Source organism: Vigna unguiculata, chromosome 8, assembly GCF_004118075.2.
Source record: "Vigna unguiculata cultivar IT97K-499-35 chromosome 8, ASM411807v1, whole genome shotgun sequence".
NCBI lineage: Eukaryota > Viridiplantae > Streptophyta > Magnoliopsida > Fabales > Fabaceae > Vigna > Vigna unguiculata.
The window spans coordinates 2,786,512-2,810,008 of record NC_040286.1 but is presented as its reverse complement, the minus strand read 5'-3'; the positions used below and the strand labels follow the sequence as shown (position 1 = coordinate 2,810,008).

The 23,497-nt window shown below is 32.8% G+C and overlaps 3 protein-coding genes across 5 annotated transcripts; 1 reads left to right on the top strand and 2 right to left on the bottom strand.

Moving 5' to 3' along the window:
* Positions 1–569: 569 nt before the first annotated feature.
* Positions 570–4,495, bottom strand: LOC114195640 (protein NPGR1-like). Of its 2 annotated transcripts, XM_028086176.1 has the most exons (7): positions 4,282–4,495; positions 4,102–4,199; positions 3,398–3,665; positions 3,017–3,275; positions 1,584–2,806; positions 1,261–1,408; positions 570–1,172 (listed from the first exon to the last, which is right to left on the bottom strand). In XM_028086176.1, exons 3-7 carry the CDS (start codon positions 3,587–3,589, stop codon positions 862–864), a joined length of 2,133 nt encoding a protein of 710 aa, XP_027941977.1. In that variant the 5' UTR covers positions 3,590–3,665; positions 4,102–4,199; positions 4,282–4,495; the 3' UTR covers positions 570–861. The 2 variants fall into 2 exon arrangements, with proteins under 2 accessions (XP_027941977.1, XP_027941978.1); XM_028086177.1 differs by lacking the exons at positions 4,102–4,199; positions 4,282–4,495 and adding an exon at positions 3,823–4,095.
* Positions 4,496–7,367: 2,872 nt separating this feature from the next.
* On the bottom strand, positions 7,368–14,554 carry LOC114195584 (interferon-related developmental regulator 1-like). Of its 2 annotated transcripts, none has more exons than XM_028086102.1 (13): positions 14,255–14,554; positions 13,853–14,024; positions 13,550–13,630; positions 11,590–11,684; positions 11,392–11,510; positions 10,889–10,999; positions 10,604–10,713; positions 8,891–9,200; positions 8,573–8,650; positions 8,436–8,486; positions 8,249–8,338; positions 8,055–8,132; positions 7,368–7,650 (listed from the first exon to the last, which is right to left on the bottom strand). In XM_028086102.1, the coding sequence occupies exons 1-13, from the start codon at positions 14,262–14,264 to the stop codon at positions 7,597–7,599; spliced, it is 1,359 nt and encodes a 452-aa protein (XP_027941903.1). In that variant the 5' UTR covers positions 14,265–14,554; the 3' UTR covers positions 7,368–7,596. The 2 variants fall into 2 exon arrangements, with proteins under 2 accessions (XP_027941903.1, XP_027941904.1); XM_028086103.1 differs by having other exon boundaries at positions 13,853–13,922.
* Positions 14,555–18,207: 3,653 nt separating this feature from the next.
* On the top strand, positions 18,208–20,709 carry LOC114193906. The gene is made up of 3 exons (XM_028083892.1): positions 18,208–19,468; positions 19,584–19,977; positions 20,054–20,709. Exons 1-3 carry the CDS (start codon positions 18,396–18,398, stop codon positions 20,456–20,458), a joined length of 1,872 nt encoding a protein of 623 aa, XP_027939693.1. The 5' UTR covers positions 18,208–18,395; the 3' UTR covers positions 20,459–20,709.
* Positions 20,710–23,497: the final 2,788 nt, after the last annotated feature.

Genomic DNA, 23,497 nt, shown 5'->3' with positions numbered 1-23,497 from the left:
AGTACTGTGCTTTCCCTATACTAAATTTAGACAAGTGCTCCTTTGAATGTCCATTTGATGATAGAAATTACATTTTGAGAGACTAAATGAATGTTCAATGTTCCAAAATGATACACTTGATTGATTTTAGTGAAAGCTGGAACATTTTAAACATACAGTGTATTGTAGCTCCCCACATACGATTGTGGTACTCCCCAAAACGATGTTTAACATAGTTTTAGTGAATAAACCACTTGAAGTTTTGATACGACGAACAATAGGGACAATACTAAGCAAATGGTTGCCGCCGACGAAGGAAGGTGGCCACAGAGTTCGCAAAACACTACCAACTCCAAAGGCTTCGTCTTCTGGATGATAGGGATAGTCTACCCGAAAACTGTAACTATCCTCCACTAACGACGGCGAAATGCTTGCCGGAGACACGCTTTCAGTGAACCGGAAACTCTGGCAACCTTGCTTCCTCTCTCTCGCTCGAAACGCTTTCTCACTTCACACCCTCGCACCCTCACTTTCCCCCTTTCTCTCTTCTTCACTTTCGCTCTCTAACTTACATTTTAATTTCAGTTTCCTTTTTTTTTCCGCCGCACGTGCTAACTTACATTTTGGTAATAAAAATTTTAAAAAACCGCTGCCACGTCACCATTGTAAAAAACTTGTCAAATACTTTTGTTGAAATATCATTTTCTCATATATAAATAAGTAGCTAGCTATATTTAGCTGTAGGTTTCTTCACAAATATTAACCGAGGGTATATTTCTCTCCTCCCATTAGTTGCTGCTCATGGCTCTTGTATAATGCTCTTGTTGAGCTCACTTTTTTCTCAACCACAAAAAGTTTACAATTCTTGTTTCAAGGTCTCAGTCACTCAAATTTTTGCACTGGAGCTGAAAGCTTCAGCTCATATGCGGCTTGAAAGCAATCTGCTGCTTGTTGCAATGAACCTTCCATTTTTGAAACTAGTCCAAGGTTAAACCATGCATCATGGTTTGTAGGATCTAATCTCAAAGCATTCATTAAAAAGCTTCTTGCGATTGGGAGTGATTGCATGCCAAGTTTAAGCATTAATTTTGCAGCTGAAATGATACTGGGAATGTGATCTGGTTCTATTGACAATGAGACTGAGAAGGAAGCTAAGGCCTCCTTATGCAATTTTCGAGATTCAAACAACAACCCTGTCATTGTCACATGCAAGTAATTTCAGATTGGTAAATAAAAAATGTAGAAATATACTGCAGTTCAACAATGAAACTTGTTCCATACCAGTAATATGCCAACTTCTTGGAGAAAAAAAATCTATCAACTGAGCCTTGTCAACACATACTTTTGCATCTAGAAAGGAGCAAAGATCTACATAAATGCTAGCCAAATCTTGCCACACTTCCATTTCCAACTTCTGTTGTTTTAATGCCTGCAAACAGATGAAAAGTCAAGGCGATAAATTCTTCTCAAGGATTCAGGAGATACTTAAATACCTACACTAGCAAAAAAACTGTCCCTAGTCATAAGCATTGGATATTGGACCAGAAAAATGAAATATACAAGAGCAACTTCATAGTGTTGTTCCCTTAAACAGTACTACACACCTCATGCCTGAATGCCTTAGACTGAAGCCAATGCTCCTTTTGTGATTCAATTACTGCTAGCAAGATTCTGTAGGTTTCTACTGCTTTCTTAGGTTGCTGCTGTGTAATTTGAAGTATAGCTTTCAGTCTCAGTAGTTCTAACTGGTCGATACTTCCAGCCTCATCTAAACCAAAATCAACTATAGTTTCTGCATCCTTAAACCTCTGTTGCGCTGATACTATGAGTGCTAACAACTGCCAACCTCTTTTTGAGCTTCCAGCCATCATGTCAGAGTATATCATTAAATTGTCATATGCTGCATTTAGATTTCTTTGGATTGCATTTTGCAATCCAAGGCTGAGTATCACTTCTGGATCATTATTTCCATTTGAATCCACAGCATCATTTAGAAAGTACAAAGACTCTCTCTGAAGTATAACTCTTTCAGAATCTAGAACAGATACTCTTGCAGCAGCCCCTTTGCAAATACCCAGAAATTTTTGGCCCTCACCCAGAAAATGCTCATTTTGATGCTTGGCTAGATCAATAACTTTCTGTGAAAACTTAATGCCTTCATGAGCATGGTTTGGACATAAAGAACACAGCTTTGCAGCAAACAAAAATGAAGGAAAATAGGGTTTATGCTTAGCTTCAGAACTACCACAAGCTTTCCTCAAAAGGTTCAAGGCTACTTCATTCTGTCCTGCTGCACTGTAACATAGAGCAAGAAAGTGCCACCTCTCTGCCCGATCATAAACCCCTGGAAGAATCTTCTCTACGCTATCTGCCAGTGATTCAAACATTCCAGTAACTGAAAGTGAAAATGTAAGATGATCCATTATTTCAGGGTCCCAATCTATTTCCTGAAGTTCCATCTTTTCTGAGAGTATCAACAGCAAAAGTATGGCTTCTTCAGTACCACTCATAGGTGTTGTTAAATCATTCACTTGCAGCTGAGAGGGTAGGTTTACTTCAGCACCACCATAGAGAAGTGTGGTAGCCAAATCTTTTTGTACCCTGGCCAATCTCCATGGCTCCAAATTCCATGGCTTGATCAGAGCCCTCCGATAAGCAGTGACAGCTTCGTCTAGAAAACTAGCCTTGATCCATAGATTTGGAAGCAACTCCAATGCTTTGTGGAACATTTCCTGCAACTTACAATCTTCACCAATACCCTCAGGCATTCCTTTAGGAAGAGCAGATTCTACTGTGTCCACAATAATTCTGCACTCTTTTGCAGCCTCTGGTAAATAAGAAAGCAGAAGTAATTACTAATTACTAATCAGTGTATTAGTGGCTTCACAGACCAAAAACAAAACACAACCATTCATATTATAATGTCGCACTTATGATGCTTGGATGATGATAATATGGACAATTGTTCAAGATTCTCTGACATATAAGAGCCAAACTTTAAATCAAACAAAACAAAAGAATATGAAGGTGGTGATACCGGTGTATCTTCCAAGTTCTTCTAAGGATTTGGATTTAAGCAAAATTGCCTCTAGAAGCAGGCTTACTGAATGCATTGACATTACATTTGGAAGCACATTATCAACCTTTGACCGTGGTTTTCTTTGCTTGGTTCTTTCGGCTATGGCCCTGATCATTCTCGGGGCCAAAGTCTTTATGTCTATGCCTTCAAAAACTTGAAGGGCAGCATCAAAGTTCCCTCTTTGGTATTCAAGCCTCCCCAGCAAAGCCCGAGCTTCCTTAAATTCACCAAAAAAGGACAAAATTAAAATCAAACAGTGGTCTTAAGTTAGCAGAAAATATTTTCACAACATGCTGGTTTGAAGAATAATTTCACTGAGAATAAAATACTAATTAATACCTCATAGTTTAATGAGAGTGTTTCTTTTAAAGTAGATTCAGCTTCTTCCACTTGCGTCTCATCAAATTTGGATTCCCAATCCCCAGTCCTTGAAGAAAGACCACTTGCAGAGAAATCCCTTGTTGCCAAGGACTCAGGTGACTGTGGTGCCTCTTCAAACTTGAATTGCTCCCCGGAACAAGCACACAACATCTTCCAAAAAGTGTGGTTTTGAAAGTGAACCCAACACAAATCACTTCTTATTGCACACTCTCACAGGGCTCAACACCTTCAACAAACACGGTTCTGTTAAATTGATTAACACGGTTGAAATGGTTGGAGTGAACTATCGTTACTATTGAGACTGATTGTTCCTGTAGAGCTAGAACAGCAATGGTCTTAACTTTAATCAGCAAAATGAAGAATGCCACAGAGTACCCTTTTACCTTGAATTTGGAATTTCACCACTAGTGTCATGAAATGCAAAAACATAATGCTAAGAATGACACGTTCATGCAACTGAAAACAAACCACGTAACTTGTGGGAACACAAGAAAGATAGAGAGAGAGATGATGACAGATTTTTCAAATTCAAAGGCAATGATGGATGTCATAAGAAAGAGAAAAGGAGGAAAAGTTTTCTAGATGAACACGGGTGGACATGTGAGAACTGAGAAAAGAGAGAGAGAGAAACAATAATAGTAAGAACAGTGCCTAGGACTTACCAACCATAGCTCAGATTCCAAAAACCTGAACCTTATCAGTGTTTTACGCCATGAAAGCTACCCTTCTGTCGAACTTTCTGTTTCTATGTTTGGATTATCTGAAACCGGTCCTCATTGGTTAAAAAAACGCACCCCTTTAAAAAATTCAAAACCTTTTGGCCTAAGTAAAGAACAACTCACTCTTGGAGTGTTGAGAATGTTTGGTAATAGGAGCATTCAAATGTTGTTGGTAACTTGCTTGAGTTGGTTTGAAGTTTCAACAATGTTGGTGTATGTGTTCACACTCCACACCACACTTGATGGAGATAGTGGCAGAAGTAGTAGCTTAAGAGTTGGAGCAAGAATTAACGGAAGAAAGTGAAATGAAAGGAAAAGCAAAGGGTGTTGTCGTGGGTTGCCACTATCAACATGTCCCCATATATTGGTGTCCACATTAATGTTGTTTACTTTCCAACCTTTTTGTCAGTCACTGTATCCGAAACATATATTATGATTGGAAAATGTTGTTTTACACATACAAAGAATAAAATAATGGATGTAAAGGATATATAATTTTTTTTAATGTCAAAATAATAGCACCCATTATATTTTTCTATGCTTCAAATGCCAAATTTTTAAATAATCAATGAAATCTGTTCGAGAGATATACAATCTAATTCACTTTTTATCTACTATATTTTTCTTATGTGTTTAGCAGACTTTTAATTTCTTTTAGTTTATTTTGGTTAGTATCATTTTCAAGTTTTCTAAGGAGCCTTTCGGATATTTGTGGTTAATCTTTTCATACAGAAAATTAAATAATATATAAGAAAAGAAAAATTAAACTTGTATTAAAGTTTTAGATTAAAAATGATGTTATACTATGTATTGTTCCCTCCATATAAGAGATGTTAAAAAAATATAGAGATTAAGAATGTGTTGAATGTATAAGTTTTAAATTAAGAATATATAGGAGTGATGTTGATGGTGATCAAATCGATAACATTTTATACATAAAGAAACCAAGTTAATAATATTTTATGTATAAATGATGAATAGAGAATTTGCTACACATAACCATTAAACTCCTTTATTTAATACCAAGTAAAAGAAGAAAAAAAATAGAAAGAGAGAAGTGTAAGTTTAATGTAATGGTAGAAAACAATAAATGGTTTAAGCTTTTGCATGAATATGTAAATAAGAGGGATAATTATCCTAATTTATTTTTTATTGTCGTTTTTTAATTTCGTAAAAGTTTTTTGCTTACAACGATTAGATCAAGAAAAAAAAAAGAATGATGGGAAGAGGATGGTTGAAGAGTAATTTCATATTTTTCATACATAAAAAGTTAAACTAAATATTTAAATTAAGAGTTTGGTGGATATACATTCAAGTGTAAACAAGTTTCATGTTCATTCCATCATAAATGACAAATAATTATTATTATAAAACTCAACAATTTTTTTGTGTTGACTTTTTGTTGAATGATAGTATACAGTATTCACCATGAATAATTTTATACATCCACAAATAATTTTCTTACTTCGAAAATAGAAAACCTTTTTCTTTTTGAAAACTGAATGTCACTTTTTGAAATTAACGAGATTAGCGGATAAATTAAGGCACGCCTCTCTTAATTATCGCGCCATGATAAAGATTAATATTATAATGACTTTCTTATCTTATATCAGAGAGTGTTATGTTACTGTCTAATCAAATCATTAAGTGATTTTATAGCATCATGGTTACTTTCTGGACAATAAAAATTTCTTCCATAAACGAACTTCTAAGTTACTATTTTAATTTGATAATTTATTTAGTATAAGAAAATATTATCAAATAAAATCTATATCAATTTCATTGAATCACATGATTTTCCTTTTTCGTAGTATAATTGTTTAAATTTCATATTTACTAAAAAAATATTATTAATGTTATTAATTTCTATTTGATTAGCATAAAATCAGAATTTGACAGCAACATCACCTTTGTAAACTACCAGAGCACTTACATGGTTATTATGACTGTGGTCGCCATTACATAAGTACGCTTTTATATTTGTTTCTGGACAAAACCCCTTAAATTAAATTAATTTTAACATAGTGGAAAAGGCGTCATGCTATTTTTGTTTTATGATAAAAAATTAGGAGAAAAACCTTAAACTTCGAATTAAAAATTATCCTAAATGACCTAATTATCGAAAATGATGAAATGCAGATTGAAAACATCATTTTAACAAATAGACTTAAAAAATCAATAATACAAAATTTACCAAATTTCTCGGCTGAATTTTCTTGAGAAAATGATTGACAAGACGATGATAAAGTGGTGCGTTAATGAGGGGTGTTTGTTTGGTATTTCCTAAAAGAGAAACATTTTATGAACAGTGCGTGACAATATTCAAAAGTTAACAGTTCGGAAAAAGAAGCAATGATGGTTGCCAGAACATTCAAGCGTAGGCACATGGACAAAACCTTCAAACGGAACCCAGCTCAGGTGGCTATCACGTGGAGCTGATTTGGCGGGAATCTACCAAGAGAATCAATGTAAAAAAGTGAGTAACAAATTTTCTATTATAATTTCTTCATATATAACTTATTGAAAGTTTACAAAATATTGATTATATAAAATGTGAGATTCAATAAAAATATAACAATAAAAAAAGTGTTAAAAGTGTATTATTAATATTTAATAATAATAATAATAAAAATAAAGCAGCTTGGACTCATGGAGTGGTAGTTTCTTTTGCTTTACCTTTAGTTTTGTCGCTTCTTAATTTTCTGCAGCCGAGATTCCTTCATCAACCAGCGACTTTCTCATACTCACACACACCACATGCTTCTGTCATGTCAACTTCCTTCTCTCTCATCCTTCATACTTTACAGCTTCAACGCATTTTCCAATTTTTCTCAGAAATTAGGGTTTGGAATAACAACTCAAGCCCCCCTTAGATTTACTTACCGGAGTGAAGCTTTTAACTCTGTTTTCTATTAAACAAAAGTATTAAAATTAAAAAAGTTAGCTGGTAAATATAAACAATACATTGATTCCAGCATTATTAATATTGAATGGGTTTATCTTAATAATATCACTATGTCTTAATATCTCTCAGATTAAAATTTGCTAGTTTACTTAATGTTTAACTCGCTATTTCTAAGTCTTTAAATCTATTTAAAGATTCCGTCTTCCAATTGAAATTAAAATAAAGGGGGGAAAACACGGTCTGTAACCCCAGGAACACTCACTTTATTGCATTACAAATTTATAATAACAATAAATAAGCAAGCTAGTTCTCAATCCAGCGAATAGTCATTTGAGTTTTTAATTACGAACATGCATAAGATATTTTTTGGCATATATATATATATATGTCATGTCAAGCTGGCATAGTTTGCAGAAATAATTTTCCTAGCCATTAAGTCGAAAGCGTTGGAGAGAAGAAAAAATAAAGTATAAAATTAATGATCGAATCATGAAATGAACACAATTCCTGATAATAATAATTACATGTCCCGCTCAAAACGCCTCGTCGTCAACCATACTGGCTGTGTAGTGACCCAAATTTCGGCCCTGTAGTTAACCAGAAGAGAAAAAAGGAAGAGAACAAAATTCAGTACCGTATGACTGTTAAGGTACCCCCATTATATTCAAGCTGATTACATAAATGGCAAAGCATGATTGTACCCAGAAAACTTAGTTCCAAATGTAATAGACAGTCTAGACAAATAGATCGAGAAAACTAGTTTGTATCAAACAAGAATGCTCTTATTGGGACAGTTCACATGAATGAAACACCTCAGAAATCCCCCTCATTGAAATTGAGAGAGAGCCTTAGCTCGCTCCAACGTCAGGTCTGAGGAAGGTAACCCGCCCGTTGTTTATTGTAGCAAAAATTATCAAGGTATACCACTCTTAACCAAGTACTTTAAATGGGAAAATAAGACTTAAGATCGTTACATGGCAAGAATACCAACCTCAGATAACAACCGTTGCTTATTAATTAATTGTGTCCTAGCCTTGTTCTGAACTGAATTTGGAGACTTAAACATTCTCTGCAAGAGGGACAATAATGCAGATAAGTACACAATGACAAGAAACAAGAAAAAAAAAAGTATATAACAAGTGAGAGTAGTAAACAGACAATCAGTAATCAGTCATAGAAACCAACCTTTTCACCGCTAGACATCCGATGTTCATTGTCATTAAGATATCTTCTCTTTGGTGTGAAATTAAATACATCTTGAAGGAAGTCATTTTCCTAATTTGACAAGGGAGAAATAAGTTAACCAAGGAAATAATAAGCTTTTCAGCAAAACTAAAATGTTAGTGATGAAAATTGACAAGATTAAGCCAACCTGCATATGCTTGATGAATCCTCCCCCTAAAAAGTGCTTGAGAAAGTTCAACTGCAAAAATGTAAGTTAAAGTTTAACACAGAAATGGAAGCTTTTGTCAGAAAAACAGATGAATAAAAAAGATAAAAAGAAAAAACCTGTATCATTTGGGACCATGAAGATGTCTGCAGTGAATCACCACCAATTTTCATAGAAACTTCAGGAGAGTAACCATACTAGTAGCACAAGGTATTAAAGTAAGGTCAGTAAATAAGCATGTGTTCCACATGCAATATATCTTCTATTAAAAGAGGGTGACTTAGTGCACAAGATTCCAAGTAAGCGATGTTTGAGAAGGGTACATGTACACAGCCCTACAACCCCAGAGTCTATTTACAGAATCTGAACACATGATAAGGTAACCAGGCTTTTCTTAGAATATAAATTACAGTTAATTAGAAAGGAAACTCAAGTACCTCAAAAAATTCCACAATATCTCGGAACAAGTTCCTCTGATTATTAAGATCTTTCTTAGCAGAACCTTTTCCACCAGCCTCAACAGAAAGGTTTTTGACTTGATTGACAACCTTCCCTTTCAATCCTTGTAAATGGATGTAACTTTCCTGCAGGTTAATCTCTTCTTGAATCATTTCACTTGCACCCTTAGAATCAGCAGAAAATTTCTCTATAATTCCATTCTCAAAAATTACAGCCAGTGCTTCACCAGCAGCAATACGCATAGGCCGGTCTTCCTTGTCTAGAAGACTTGATAAATAAGATATTGAACTGCATGAACAAAATCAATTATTTGGATCCCAGACAATGAAACAATCCTAAAACATGGTCAGGATTTTAAATATATAATTGAATAAGGAGTTTGGAATTTGAGTTGGATGGAAATGAATTTGGATCTTAAATTTAATCATGTTATGGGAGGCCTTTAAGAATTAGAATCATAACTCATGAAAATTCCTAGAGATACAAAATGATTACTGAGGCCCTTTCCAATTCTCATTGCAATTTTAGATACGTGTTTGAATGTGATAAGAAATTTTTTAACAAAACTGATTCGAGATCAAAACCATGGTTTTGTTGCGCCAGTACAAAAGCAATATTTTCGAGGCGAAGGAAAATCCTGTTGAATATGTATAGATAAAAATATCATCATGCTTAAATATTATGTCATTACTTTAACAATATTTATGTGCCCATATTAATTACCATACATAAAAAAGTGATTTTGATCAACACTATATAAACAAATATTCGTTGTATTAAAATTACGTTCAAATAAACTTCTCGTTATAATCAAATTTGAAAAATAAAGTTTATAAAAATCAATTTTACAAACTGTAAGCCAAACATGGACTTACTCAACATCCTAAAAAATTGTGAATACCACACGCAGAAAATGAAATTAAAATTGTGCTCAACCCAAAAAACAAAAAACCGAAATGCATCTCAGACCTGACTTTTTAAATAATTATCATAGAAGTCAATAATTATATACAATGGATGAAAAAACTTCTACGCTATCAAACTTAGAATTTTAATTCCAAGATGTACACAACGCAAAGATAAAATCTACATTTAGAACCAGATCCAATACTGATAACATCGAAACAAGTATTAAAATTTTAAACAATAAGTTCAATTACATCATCTAAACTGGTCCTTAATACATCTTTAGTTTTAATAATTCTATTAACATTTTCCCTGCCCCCAGTTCGCATGTTATTCCAAGTTCCATGGGAGAAAAATTACAAGTATTCATAATCCTTCACAACAAAATTTCATCCTCCCTGTCCTCACTTAAACTTCCAGTCAACCTTCTGGTATTCAAATCCTACACACCTGCTTCTATGACAAACAGGTTCAAAAAATTTTGGACTGCTAAACTGCATGTCATATATAAAAACGAATGCACACAGAGGCTTTTTGTTCTCTTCCAATAACAAAGAAGAATGAGTCAAGAACTAGGTCACACTATTTAGAAGTCTAGAATGCAGATCTGAAATGAACTCAAGGTTGGTTTTTAGGAGGAAAGTTCCAACTAGTTGCAGTCCCAGGTCAACTGTAGAACTAAGCTAACTAAAGCCATGTAAAGGTGCAAGCTATGCCCTTTTTTCAATACCAAAAACTAGTGCAGGATTAAATGAAAAGGGATACACAGAAACAGGATAGCTTACTTTTGCCAAATTTTAGAATTTAGCTTGAACTCGCTCATTGTAGATAGGAGAAAGGACCAAGCAGATATGACGGCAGTTATTAATGGAGCAGAAGGTTTGACTGCAACTACCTAAACAATAAAATAGCTAAGTAAATTTAAGGTAGAAAAGTTAGGAGCACTAATATAGAAAAAAAGTGCAATAATAATTGAAAATAAAACAACTATTAATAGAGATACACAAAACTTTGGATTAATAAGCAAAATAGAAATAGTACTAACAGTATATTTGAAAATAAATGCCTACATTGGAACCTAATCTGGGATGAATCACTCGCCACAGTATGTCCATTGATTTCTCTGTTTCCTCTTGATCATTCCCACCAACAAAAGTGATTATAGCCAAGCATGCCAGCAACTAAAAAAAATGGCATTGAAGAGAGAAGATTCAGAATCAGAGTCTCTGATGACTCATAAGGCAAATTTTGAGTACAGAAGTCTTTCCAAAATATTCAAACACCTACTTACTGTTAAAATTCATGAGAAAGTAAAACATGAGAAAGTGATAGAAAGTTGAAAGTATTGAGAAATCTTTGGTATTTTGATATCTAGCCACTGAGAGCTTGTCCAGAGTTTATATATACTTCTAGAATCAGTTGAAACTGTAATAATACAACTGATTAGAAACAGAAACACAACAGAAAACTGATTTCCGAAAGCCTAATGGGCTTGGTATTTATGGCCCCAATTTACAACAGAGAACAACAGCTACAATAGCAACAAAATAATCCACATCTCGCTAATACTTACTGAAGGAATTCTTGTCAAATCTGATTTAGATGTGAGAAATTCATCAAGAGGACGAGCTGTTTCCTCAAAAATTTCCCTTGCACGATTATCACCACATCCAACAGTCAGAGACAGCAAACCTACAAAATAATCAAATTATATGCTTAATTATATGAATGAATGCAACATTATACATTCATAAGATGATCCAAATCATACCAATGACATGTGATGCCAAAGCTATTTCCTTTGCAGATGCCTTTTTGGATCCCTTTTTTATTGAAGCAAGACATAGATGCAATAAAGTAGCAAATCTGATAGAGGAAAGGGCCTCAAGGTTAGAAACATCATACTTATTGCAATAAATAAACCAATGGGCAAGATATCACATCTCTGTACTGAACACGAATATTTTTTGACATTGCAACCATCCTATTGAAGTATAGGAAATATATATGGGAAACATATAACATTTTTTTCAGATTAATGTAGTTTTCCACATAAACCAGCCAGTTGATGACACAACTATATTAGAAATAATAAGATTTAGGAACACAGCATAAAACACAAAAATGCGAGTGTGTTGAATACATCAGCATCATCACTAGACTGAAACACTGAAATTAGTTGATAGCTTGGTTGTTAATTTGACAAGTCAGAAACACAGAAATTTCTAGACATAAAAGTCTAAAGAAGGAAATCTAAGCACCAAAGAATGATGCTTTTATTTTTAGTATGTGGTCATTCAAAACAGGAAAGAGTTTCTATTCTATATATACACGGAGGAATCTCATACATTGAGTACTTAAGCACTTTCTCAATCAATTTTGTTTTTGGCAAGTAAACAAACGTGGGGTTATTGGAACTCCAATTTCATATTCATTTGTAATTGTTGAAATACTTATTTCTGCTAGTGTAGTCAGTAGGACTTTAGTAGGAAGTTGAGTGTTGAGTTATCTCTAACCATTGTACCTAGCAATCTAGGCCAGTCTCTTAGCTTTCCATCTCCCTATTGTACCAGCTCCTACTCAATATAAATATACGAACATGAGAAGGATCTTTCAAGCCTTTTGAAAATATTTTTCTTTGTTTTAATCTCAAGTTGGTATCAGAGTCAGGTTCCGATCCTGAGACCTGTGGGTTATAGGCCCACCACGCTTTCGCTGCACCAATCCTATGAAGATGTATTGCGATAATCAAGTTGCTCTCCACATTGCATCAAATCCAATATTTCATGAGAGAACTAAACATATAGAAATTGACTGTCATTTTGTTCGTGAAAAGTTGTTGACAAAAGAAATATGTATTGAGTTTGTTGGATCAAATGACCAACTCGCAGATGTATTCACCAAGTCCTTAAGGGGACCCCAGATAGAGTTTATTTTTTCCAAGCTTGGTACATACAATCTGTATGCTCCAGCTTGAGAGAGAGTGTTGAAATAATTATTTCTGCTAGTGTAGTCAGTAGGACTTTGGTAGGGAGTTGAGTGTTGAGTTATCTCTAATCATTGTACCTAGCGGTCTAGGCCAGTCTCTTAGCTTTCCATCTCCCCATTGTACCAGCTCCCACTCAATATAAATATATGAACATGAGAAGGATCTTTCGAGCCTTCTGAAAATATTTTTCTCTGTTTTAATCTCAAGTGTAATCTACACTAAATACTTTTCACAGCAATTTCTTAAATTCTGCCAACTACATTAAAAATTACTAATGAAAGTGAGCAATGTGGGATGCGAATAGCCAATTGAAAGTGACAATAGCTGCAACCGATAAAGAAACACTGCTGAATCAAATTTCATCTTTCAGAACTAAATTGAGATTGCGGACTTCCCATGTTGACTTTATCCTTTATATGCAATCTCTTAGAAAGTAATATAAGTCTCGGTCAACCTTACAAAATTGACTTGTAAAGTGATATATGCACTTACTTATATACTCTATTTTAGTCATATCTCTAGACATTGTGGGATCTCCAACACAATCAAAATAGAGTGAAACTCAAAGCCAAAGGTATCCTCTTAAGGTTAGTGAGGGCTTGCTAGGTTGGACAAAGCACATGTATCAATTTTCTTTATGTTGCTTTAGCGAGTTGTTACACATACAATGCAATTAGGTAAATAAATGATACAGCAGAAAGAAGTAAACGGTTGAATAACGTAAAACTCGATAGTTGCTTACTTCTTATCCACAAACTGATGCTGCACGTTGCTACTGAATGCCCCAACGATCACCGACAATGCTCTCTCCCTCGTGGAACTCCTTTATTTCCAAAACAAAAGAGAACAAAATTTATATACATGCATTGATAATGTAAAAATCTTTTACACCATAAACCATCATGTGCAGTAAGTTCGTTATATTGAATACTGACTAACTTGTCTGAAAATCATATCAATGACGATTTTCCACTAGTTGAGTTCACTCGTAAACTAAAACTTGTTATAATTTTAGATTTGGAATTTGCAGCTGTAAACCAAGTACCTTTTCTCGTCCAAGGCATCGAGAGCTTGATCGAGAAGAGCGTCTTGATCGAAGTGCACTTCTTCGTTCCCTGAGACGGAGAAGTGATCAGTTCTCGAAGTTGACGACGAACTCACACTACTACTGTCATCGTCGCTATCCAACATTGCAGCATTTTTACGTTGAGAATTACCTACTCATACATAACCAAAACACAGCACAAAAACAACCAGCAACTTCATTCAATTCAAACTCCATCATTCATTCGCCTCGACATCATAATAGCAGCACTTAACATACTCATATTAGTCAGTCAGTTAATCAACTAAGCAATTTCAATTAATGCGCGATGGATCCAATAATTAAGAAGAATAATAAACCCTAGAAAATTAAATATAACAGAATATGATTGTGAGCTCTTACGCTTTCCCATAACGGCAACGGTTCCAACGGTGTTGTGTTGAGTACAGAGCGTTAGAAAGTGTTACGAGATGGAATGGAAATGCGATGGAAAGGTGTGAGGAGGAGGGAATTGAAGGGAACGGAATTGGGAGAGAAGGAGGATGAGAGAAATAGGTAGAATAGTGAATGATGAGCCATGAAAATTCAGAAGAAGAAACAGAAGAGAGAGAGTTTTTGGTTTTATCTGAGATGAAATTTTGATGTGAAGATGAAAAATGAGGAATGGTGTGTGGCGTGGTGTGGTTCTTGCTGTGCTGGGTGGAAGCTTGAAAGGGAATTATTCAAACGGGTGGTGTGGAATATTCCGAATGTGGTGTGCCACATACTCTGTACTGTGGAGTTATTACGTGGCACATCACAAGCCGTTGACATAAATGAACTTTGTCACGCTCTTTTTTCTTTTTTAGAGCTATCTTTTTTAATTATGCACATTTTAGGAAATAAAGGAAGTGAAAAAAAAACGAGTTGAATTAGATGTTGTTTGGGTGGAAAACAATAAATAAGAGAAAGAGAGTAAAATTTATATTTTTAATTCTGTGATTTATTAATAATAATATTTACTAATCTTTACTGAAACTTTCAACTTATATATGAAATCCATATTCACATTCATCCTCAATTTAAAGTAAAATAATCAATTATATTAAATAAGATAATTTACAATAAATCCTATCTCCTTCTTCAACTTTTCCCACTTTATATATAATGTGTTAGTAGTTATTAAAAAAAGATAAAAAATGTCAAGACTATTTCACAAAAGTTATGATAAATGACGTAATTTTTAAGTTTTTATTTTAATTTTTGAAGTTAGCATATTATTGCATATGTAATGGATAATAAAATATGCGATAACATTTAAAAAAAAAAAAGAGCTGATTTTGGTAACCTTCACGTTAACACATGTTTGTTTATTAACAGAGGGTGAGTTGAATTAATTAATGTAAATATGTTGAATGAGTACAAACTTTTTGTCTGTATTAAGTGCTTATTTTAGATTAGTCTAAAATGGAACCCACAAGGAGTTATTAAAAGAAAGGTTAGGTCGTGATTTGGTATGTGTCTCTGTATGTAAGGTCTTGTTGAGAAGAGGGTCATTATTTTCTAAAAAAAAATCAGTGATAAGTAACTATTAATTATATTAATTTTTATTTTTTAAATTGCAAAATTATTTATCAATAATTAATAGTTAATTAATTGCAATATTTCATTAAATATATAAGATGTTAATTGGTCTAATTTATAACATAACATTGCTAATATTAGACAAAATTTTACTATCAACCGTAATCGTTAAGGTATTTTAATTATATTCAATAAATAGTATATGTATTTAAAAAATATAATTTGTTAATGTAATTTAATATTTCTATTATTTTGATAATCTAGAAAAACAATATTTTAAGAGTGATGGTGTTTTAAAATAATGAGATCATATTATTCTGATAATATAATATATAATTATAAATAAAATTTTTATAAAGGGGTTTCATTACTTAAAAATATTTTATCTCTCTAAAAATCTCTTTATTAGCTCTCTACATCTCCTCTTGACTTTGTAATCATCTATTTGAAGATCGGAAACCGTCTGTGTGATCCTCGTAGTGAGATCTTCAAGTTCATATGATCAGTCTCTCAAATTGATTAAATTGAATTTCATCTGATCTTTGGTGTTTTCTAATCATCAAATTAAGATCGCATGTGATTTTGTCATCTTTTGTTTTATTCTTTGCTGATTAAAGATCATGAGGATATGACCTGATCATTTTGTGATGTATCTGTTTTTACATAAAGTACCTTGTGACTTAGGGAAGGTCGTGGTTTGACTAGTGTAAATGTTGAATTGGTTTCAATTTCTTAGATTTGATGATGGAATTTGATTGTAGCATGAACTATGTAGCAAATTGGTGTTAATTATGATGTTGACTGTTTGGTTGAATATGTGTAATTGATAATGTGTTTAGGTTCCTTCATGATGGTGTTTTCTGTAAATGGAATTCTGGTATGACTTGGGCAAATTAAGGGGGACTATTTTCCCTGAAGTTTCAATAGTAAACTTGTTGGACGAGCAATCTCGTTGCTGATCGAAGGGGTAATCTTTGCCGATCGAAAAGATGTGTTTGTTGAGCAAGTTGATCAAAGTTTAAGAAATACTTTGCTAATTTATTTTGGGAAATGTTGTATTATATAAAGATAAATGTTATTGATATTTGAACCAATGATATGTTTGTGAGAATAGAATATGACTGATTAAAAGAATTTCAAGGGAAATCATAGTATGATGGTGTTTTAGTATATGCCTTAATATAGGAGATGTCTAAGTAGGAAGGTATTCTGAATTATAATAATCCACACTCGTCTATAATAGAATGAATTATGTGGTAAGAGTGGCAGGAGTTTGCAGAGTTTATAAACCATCACATGTGTATACTTCCTTAAAATTCTATAGCAAGTGCATCATCTGCATAATCAAGTCTAGAGTCAATTAATTTGAATAAATTGATAGAGTTCTGTGACTTATGCTTCATGAGTATATTGCTTATGTATGATATAGTTTGTTATGAAGATGTTTTAATACATTAACTTACCCTTCTCTTAATTATTGTGTTTGTTTTCTTTTGCAATGATCACCAAATAATGTCAGCATATGACCCTACAAGTAGGTGGCGGAGACAAGAGTGACAAAATCCATTGGTAGAACACAATAGTTCAAGATACTAAATGTATCAATCGGTTATTGATGTAATTGTTTATAATACTTTTTATAATTATTTCCTTGGATAACTTTATAAATATATGATACTTTTCATATTTAATTATTTGTTGTGTACTAGGATATGAAATATTTTATTTAGTAGTTATGTTATTAAATGGAATGTTACACGTTAATTTTTTTAACATAAATTCTCTCGGTACCTTTAATTTTGATAAAAAAATGTTTTTGTTATGGATTACTATTATTCTAAATATAATGTTTTTAATAATAAAAAAACCATAAAAATTCACGTGATATAATATTAATAAACAAGTGAGAATGATATATATATATATATATATATATATCAAAACGATAAAATGATTCGAGAAAATAGAAGATTAATGGATATGGATTAAGGTAGGTCAAATTATATTTTATTTATTCTATTATTTTATGAACATGAAACCTAAGAACATATGCTTCAATTCTAGCTACGTACCAATCGATTAGGACGACGTTTCCTTTTGTATGAAGGATTGATTCAATATTTTAATCAAGTCATTATTTAAATTTAATCTCATATATATCCATAAATAAATAAAATATGGTTAATTCAGCAGTTTAACATAATGTATCAAATACATTATGTTTTCACATTTTTGTTCACTGTCAAATCCATTTTTGGTGCTTGTCTGTGTTGTTGTGCCTTCAAAAAAGGTAAAAACTTGGAAGAGATGAGAAAGCTCTGCAGCTACTGCAATTGGAAGCAGAACTTCTGCTGTATAAAAATACAGAGTCTTTTCATATCATCAATTCATCATTAGGATTTTGAGGCTCACTGAAAGTAAACTTAGCATGTTCCACCAATTCATACATACCAGAAAAAGAAAAGAGAGAGGTTTTATATACTTTAAGCTCTGAAGAGGAGATTAATTCTGTGTTCTATGAACTGTGTTTGCAGAAAAACAAAGAAGAAATTGAACTGAACAGAACAAGGAATATCAAACAAAATTCAATTAATGATTTTCAAATTTTTGGGAAATGCAGGTAATTTTGGCAACCATCACCAGAAAGAATCTGCGACACTTCTTCCAATGTTGTCAAAATCGCAACCTCGTATCGTAAAATCGCACGATTTTACGATTCAACTCGTAGAATCGTACGATTCTAGCGATTTAACTCGTAGAATCGTAATATCGTTACGATTCAGCATCAAACATTCAAATCGTGATTTTAATTGGAAAATGAAACGACCCAATTTAAGAGGCTAGACCGAAAACCCCTATATATCATATCGCAACACTTCCACCATTTAACCTAAACCTAAATTTGAGCCACCCAGAACCCTAGCTTCTTGGCCCTGTCTGCGAAACTGCGAATCCTGTGACTTTTTCGCCTTCACTGAAAATGGCAAAAAGAAAAGGGAAGCAATTGAGCAACACTGGAATCATGGCGAAGAGAAGAAGCAAGAGCGTTGAATCCAGTAGCAACGTGGATTTGAGAGAGGAAGCGTGTAGGCAAATTGCTAGGTTTTTCTACATCAATGCCATTCCCTTGGAGGTTGCAAAAGGTGAAGCTTTTCAGAAAATGGTCAACCTTATTGCAGGCCCGGGGTTCAAGCCACCCTCTTATGATGAACTTAGAGGGAAATATTTGAAGCAACAAGTGGCTGAGATCAAGGAATCAATAGAGGCGCATAAAGCTGAATGGAAGAGCACAGGATGCTCTGTCTTGATTGATGATTGGACTAATAGCTATGGGGTCACTATTTGCAATTTCTTTGTTAACAGCCCGAAAGGTACTGTTTTTCTTAAATCTCTTAATGCATCTGAAAACTGCAAAACTGTTGATGGCATTTTTGAAATGATTGATGGCATTGTTGAGGAAGTCGGTGTAGAAAATGTTGTTCAAGTTGTTACTAGGAATGAATCTAAATATAGAGCTGCTGGGAAAATGTTGGTGAGCAAAAGGAGGAGATTTTTTTGGATGCCTTGTGCTATTGATAGCATTAATTTGATGCTGGAGGATTTTGTGAAAAAGTTGCAGATCCATAGAGACACAGTTGCAAATGGGAAGAGAATTACATCTTATATATATTCAAGAAGTTGTCTGGTTTCTTTGTTGCATCATTTTACTAAGGGTAAAGATTTGATTAGACCAGGAGTGACTAAATTTGCAACATGCTATCTAACTCTGAAGTGTCTCTATGATAAGAAGGGGGCATTGGTGAAGATGTTTACATCCAAACAATGGAAATCCAGTTTTTTTTCTGGAACAACAGGTGGGAAGCTTGTTCAAAGTCTCGTTATGGATGATAAGTTTTGGAAAAGTGTTGTGATTTGCTTGGTTGGCGCTGGTCCTCTGATCAAGGTGCTTCATTTGGTGAGTTTGGACCAGAAACCAGTCATAGGTTTCATTTATGAGGAAATGAAGAGAGTAAAAGAGAAGATACAGCAAGCCTTTAAATCTGTCAAGAAACGGTAAACTTTTTATAGTGTTTCTCTAATTCACTGTTGGTATGAATTTGATTTATTACTTTGTGTATATTCTTTCTCTGTAAACTACTTCTGACGAAAGTGTTTTTTCTCTTTTTAGTTACATGCCTTTATGGAACATCATAGATGAAAGATGGGACGAAGAAACTCTTAGGCCTTTGCATGCTACAGCTTATTATCTTAACCCTCGGTTCCATTATGATCCTAGTTTCGAAGAAGATTTTGATGTTAAACTTGGTTTGTACGGGTCTTTAAGCAAGCTGGTAGCAAAGCAAGACTGGTCTAAGGTTGATCATATGCTTGAAGATTTCAAGCATGCTAGAAACTCTCTTGGTAATGAAATAGCAAAGATTGCAATTAAAACCAAAAATCCAGCTGATTGGTGGGATTCATATGGTTCTGAACTTCCCGAGCTCCAACATTTTGCTAAACGAATACTGAGTTTGACAACCAATTCCTTTGGCTGTGTGGATAACCGGAATGCCTTTGATATGGTAAAATTTGTTAGCTTAGCTTCACTTGTAAACCTATCAATGTAGCCATTTATTCATTTGATTTTTATTTGTTTAGGTACACATGAAGAGAAGAAATCATTTGAGGCAACAGACACTGAATGATATTCTGCTAGTGATGTCTAATTCGAAGTTAGCCGAAAGGCACCAAGCTGAAAATGCCGTTGAATATAGCATAGACGATCTTTCTTCTGATGATGAATGGATTACAGAGAGTAATGAAAGCATATCTAACAATGAAGAATCAGAGTTATATGACTTATGCTTGTTTGTTCCAATTGAAGATGATGAAGCAGATTGTAATGATGATAATGGTGCTTATGTAGATGACCTACAGATTGATGATGGTATTGAATTTGATGAAGATGCAGATGTTGATTATGAAGATGAGGCAAGTTACACAACAGATGATGTCACGGATAGAGGTGTGTCGGAAACATTCAATGAACTATTCATGGATTGATGCCTGGTTGGTTAAAGTCCCCGGCATTTTTTCTTTCATAACGAGTAGCATGGTTCTTCAGTTTTACAATTAGTAATAGAAGTTTCAAGTGTTTCTTTTTTCGGTTTTATCTTGTTGGCATTAACCAAGAGTGACTGAAATCTCTTCCTTCAGGACAATAGTGGCCAGATTTATCGCGCCACTCAAAAATATGCTCTTTTTCTGTTTTTTTTTCCTATAAAACTTTGTTGACCGGTGCAAGATTGGAAGCCTTAAAATACCAAATGAATCATATATATTATATACCTATAGACTATAATCAACACATACTAAAATATGAAAATTGTTGGATTGAGCGCATATCAGTATAGTTAGGTTCACCGGTTGGATTATCAATTGAGACTTTGGATACTGATATTAATTGTTAGACCGAACGTTTATCGTTAAATCAAAAGTTATAATTGATAATCAAAAAATATAACTTTAGTGTAAAAATCTAAACGATCATGACTCAATTGTCATTGCGTCTACCATAATAACAAAATTAGATTATAGAGATGGATAAAATAGGGTATGGCGAAAGAGGAAATAAAAGCTTAATAAGAATCAACAATGATAGAAAAAATGTGTTTATATATCAATTGTTGAATCAGATGATTACTATCGGATCAAAGATATAATCGATAATTAAAGTATAACTTTCTATTCAAAAATATAACGGTTTAGACATCACCATTCTATCTCCCCCTCTAGCACCACAATAACATTAGATGACATAGATGAAGAAAATATGGTTATAAAGTAGCTAAGCATGTGTGGAATGAAAAAAGAGGAAGAAAAAGCAAAGGAAAAACAGCAATGATAGGGAAAGTTTGTGATTGTATTTGAGGTTTACGCACGCGTGCACTCCATATCTAATCACACTGCTCAAATGCTTCATTTGGTTGGTCTCACTTGTGTCAAGTCCCCACCTCCCTACCCTTGTCTCCTTATCTCTTCCAACTTATCCCATTATTTGTACCATCCATTTATGGTTTCACCGTTTTTCTGACGTCAATTTTGGGGAATCATCCACGTCAAATCACCACACTAAAGTCTCCAAAGTTTTAACATATTATTCCTCCTTTTTATTCCACACTATCCCTCACCACATAAATACTAATCTCTCCCTCTATTATCTATTTCTAGGGTTAATATTCTTTAATTCTTCTGTGTGTAAAAAAAGCTACCCTTTATACCTAACTCTATTGGTTACACAACCTTTTACTGTGATCTTTTGCCATTATTTTCTCTCTTTTGAGCTGTGCCAACACAGAAAGAGTTCAATTACAGTTGATTTGAGTTTGAGGTTAACGTTAGATGCGTGCAATTATTTCTTATAGACCACACCAGCTCTCCTTTTTTTTTTTCTTCTCATCAACCATGGACACTTCAAAATAAAACGTAATTTCTTGGTTTAATCATCATCACCACTTTCCAATTGTAAATTTATTTATGTATTTGTTTTTACAAATTTCTTCCCACGTTAGTGGTCAGAGCATATGTAACTATGTGATTTAGATATTCCTTATCTACAATAGTAACTGTTGTTAAAACCATTCTCCATATCTTTTGTGAATATAATTTGAGTTATGGTTGCGTATATAAAATGTTCAAATTGACATGCTATACAAACAAATATAGTTAATCCATATTTTTCATATTAATTAATTACATTAAATTTAAATTCATACATATATATATATATATATATATATATATATATATATATATGTAGGCACAGATGAAAATCATGAGAAAAAAGTTGCTCCTTGAAGTACTATTCAATTCAGTTTTCCTAAATAATGTCTTGAATTCAACTTTAATAGATAAAAAGTGTGGCTGAAATGAAAAAAATTACTAAGCAAAATCGTGATTTTGCAGCCGCGTCTATAATGTTGGTTGTTGAAAAAATATGTCAGAATATGTGCCTTGACGCTTTTTAGGAAAATGAGGTTTTTGACAAAATTATTTTTACAAAGTTAACAAACTTTTTATAAATAGGATTAAAGTAGATTAATTTTTTATTTTTTAACTAAAAATAATAATAAAATAGTTATTTTTTATTTTATTTAGTAGTTTCTCAAATTTTGTTCAAATTTTTTTGTTAATGTATCATTTTCCTTTTTTAATGTAATATGGAAGTTATTTATAAAATTGGGTCAAATTAATTATAATTCGTTATACGTTTTATACAAATATTCATTGAATATTCTAAATATTAATTAAAAATTATTTTTGTCAAAAATAAAAAACACAACAAAAAAAATATAATATTATTAGCCATTCAATGTTAAAAGGATAGAAATATTTTTTCCGATGTTAAGTGCCAAAAATGAAAATATAATTATATAAAAATCAAATGACAATCATTACACAATAATGTCTCATTAACAACCAGTTTTAGTATTAAATTGTTAGTCGTTATAATGACCAATTTAGATATAAATTTACAAAAGAAAAAATTATTAGTTACTAAAATAGTCACTATTATAAATAAAAAATTATAATTAATTTCTAAAATTTAGTTACCAAGATTTTAGCTAGCAAAAGAAATTGGTCACTAAACATTAACTACCAAGTTTTTTATACCAAAGGAATTAATTTCTTAATTAGCCTTTAATTAATCAGTAACTACTTTAGCAATCAATTATAATTTTTCATATTCATAACAGTGACTATTTTAGTGAGTAATAATTTTTTATTTTATAAATTGGTATCTAGAGTGGTTACTGTAGTGACTACTAACTTTTGATCCCTAAAATTGGTGGTTAATGAAAACTTTTCTTGTAATGAATTAAATAAATGTCAAATAATAATTTAAAAAAATAAAAGTGATTAAATGTGTCTCTTAAAAATGAGTCTGGAAACTAAACATCTAGTAAAGTTAATACAAGTCTTTTAAGTTACTTAATAAATTACAAATATTTTAATAATTTAAAACAAAACGAATATGAGAATAAATATGAGGAATGAGTATTGAGGAGGTATGAGGAAAAAAATGGGATAAATATGCATATA

What these genes read in the sequence shown, in the direction of transcription:
- LOC114195584 (XM_028086102.1), bottom strand. An exon ending in ATTTGACAAGAATTCCTTCA is followed by an intron (nt 11,000 to 11,391) that starts GTAAGTATTAGC and finishes CATTTTTTTTAG; the next exon opens with TTGCTGGCATGCTTGGCTAT. An exon ending in ATCCCAGATTAGGTTCCAAT is followed by an intron (nt 10,714 to 10,888) that starts GTAGGCATTTAT and finishes TTTATTGTTTAG; the next exon opens with GTAGTTGCAGTCAAACCTTC.
- LOC114195640 (XM_028086176.1), bottom strand. Translation starts at nt 3,589, where the DNA reads ATGTTGTGTGCTTGTTCCGGGGAGCAATTCAAGTTTGAAGAGGCACCA. An exon ending in CACTCTCATTAAACTATGAG is followed by an intron (nt 3,276 to 3,397) that starts GTATTAATTAGT and finishes GGTGAATTTAAG; the next exon opens with GAAGCTCGGGCTTTGCTGGG. An exon ending in CTAAGGCATTCAGGCATGAG is followed by an intron (nt 1,409 to 1,583) that starts GTGTGTAGTACT and finishes ATCTGTTTGCAG; the next exon opens with GCATTAAAACAACAGAAGTT.
- LOC114193906 (XM_028083892.1), top strand. Translation starts at nt 18,396, where the DNA reads ATGGCAAAAAGAAAAGGGAAGCAATTGAGCAACACTGGAATCATGGCG. An exon ending in TTTAAATCTGTCAAGAAACG is followed by an intron (nt 19,469 to 19,583) that starts GTAAACTTTTTA and finishes TTCTCTTTTTAG; the next exon opens with TTACATGCCTTTATGGAACA. An exon ending in ACCGGAATGCCTTTGATATG is followed by an intron (nt 19,978 to 20,053) that starts GTAAAATTTGTT and finishes TTATTTGTTTAG; the next exon opens with GTACACATGAAGAGAAGAAA.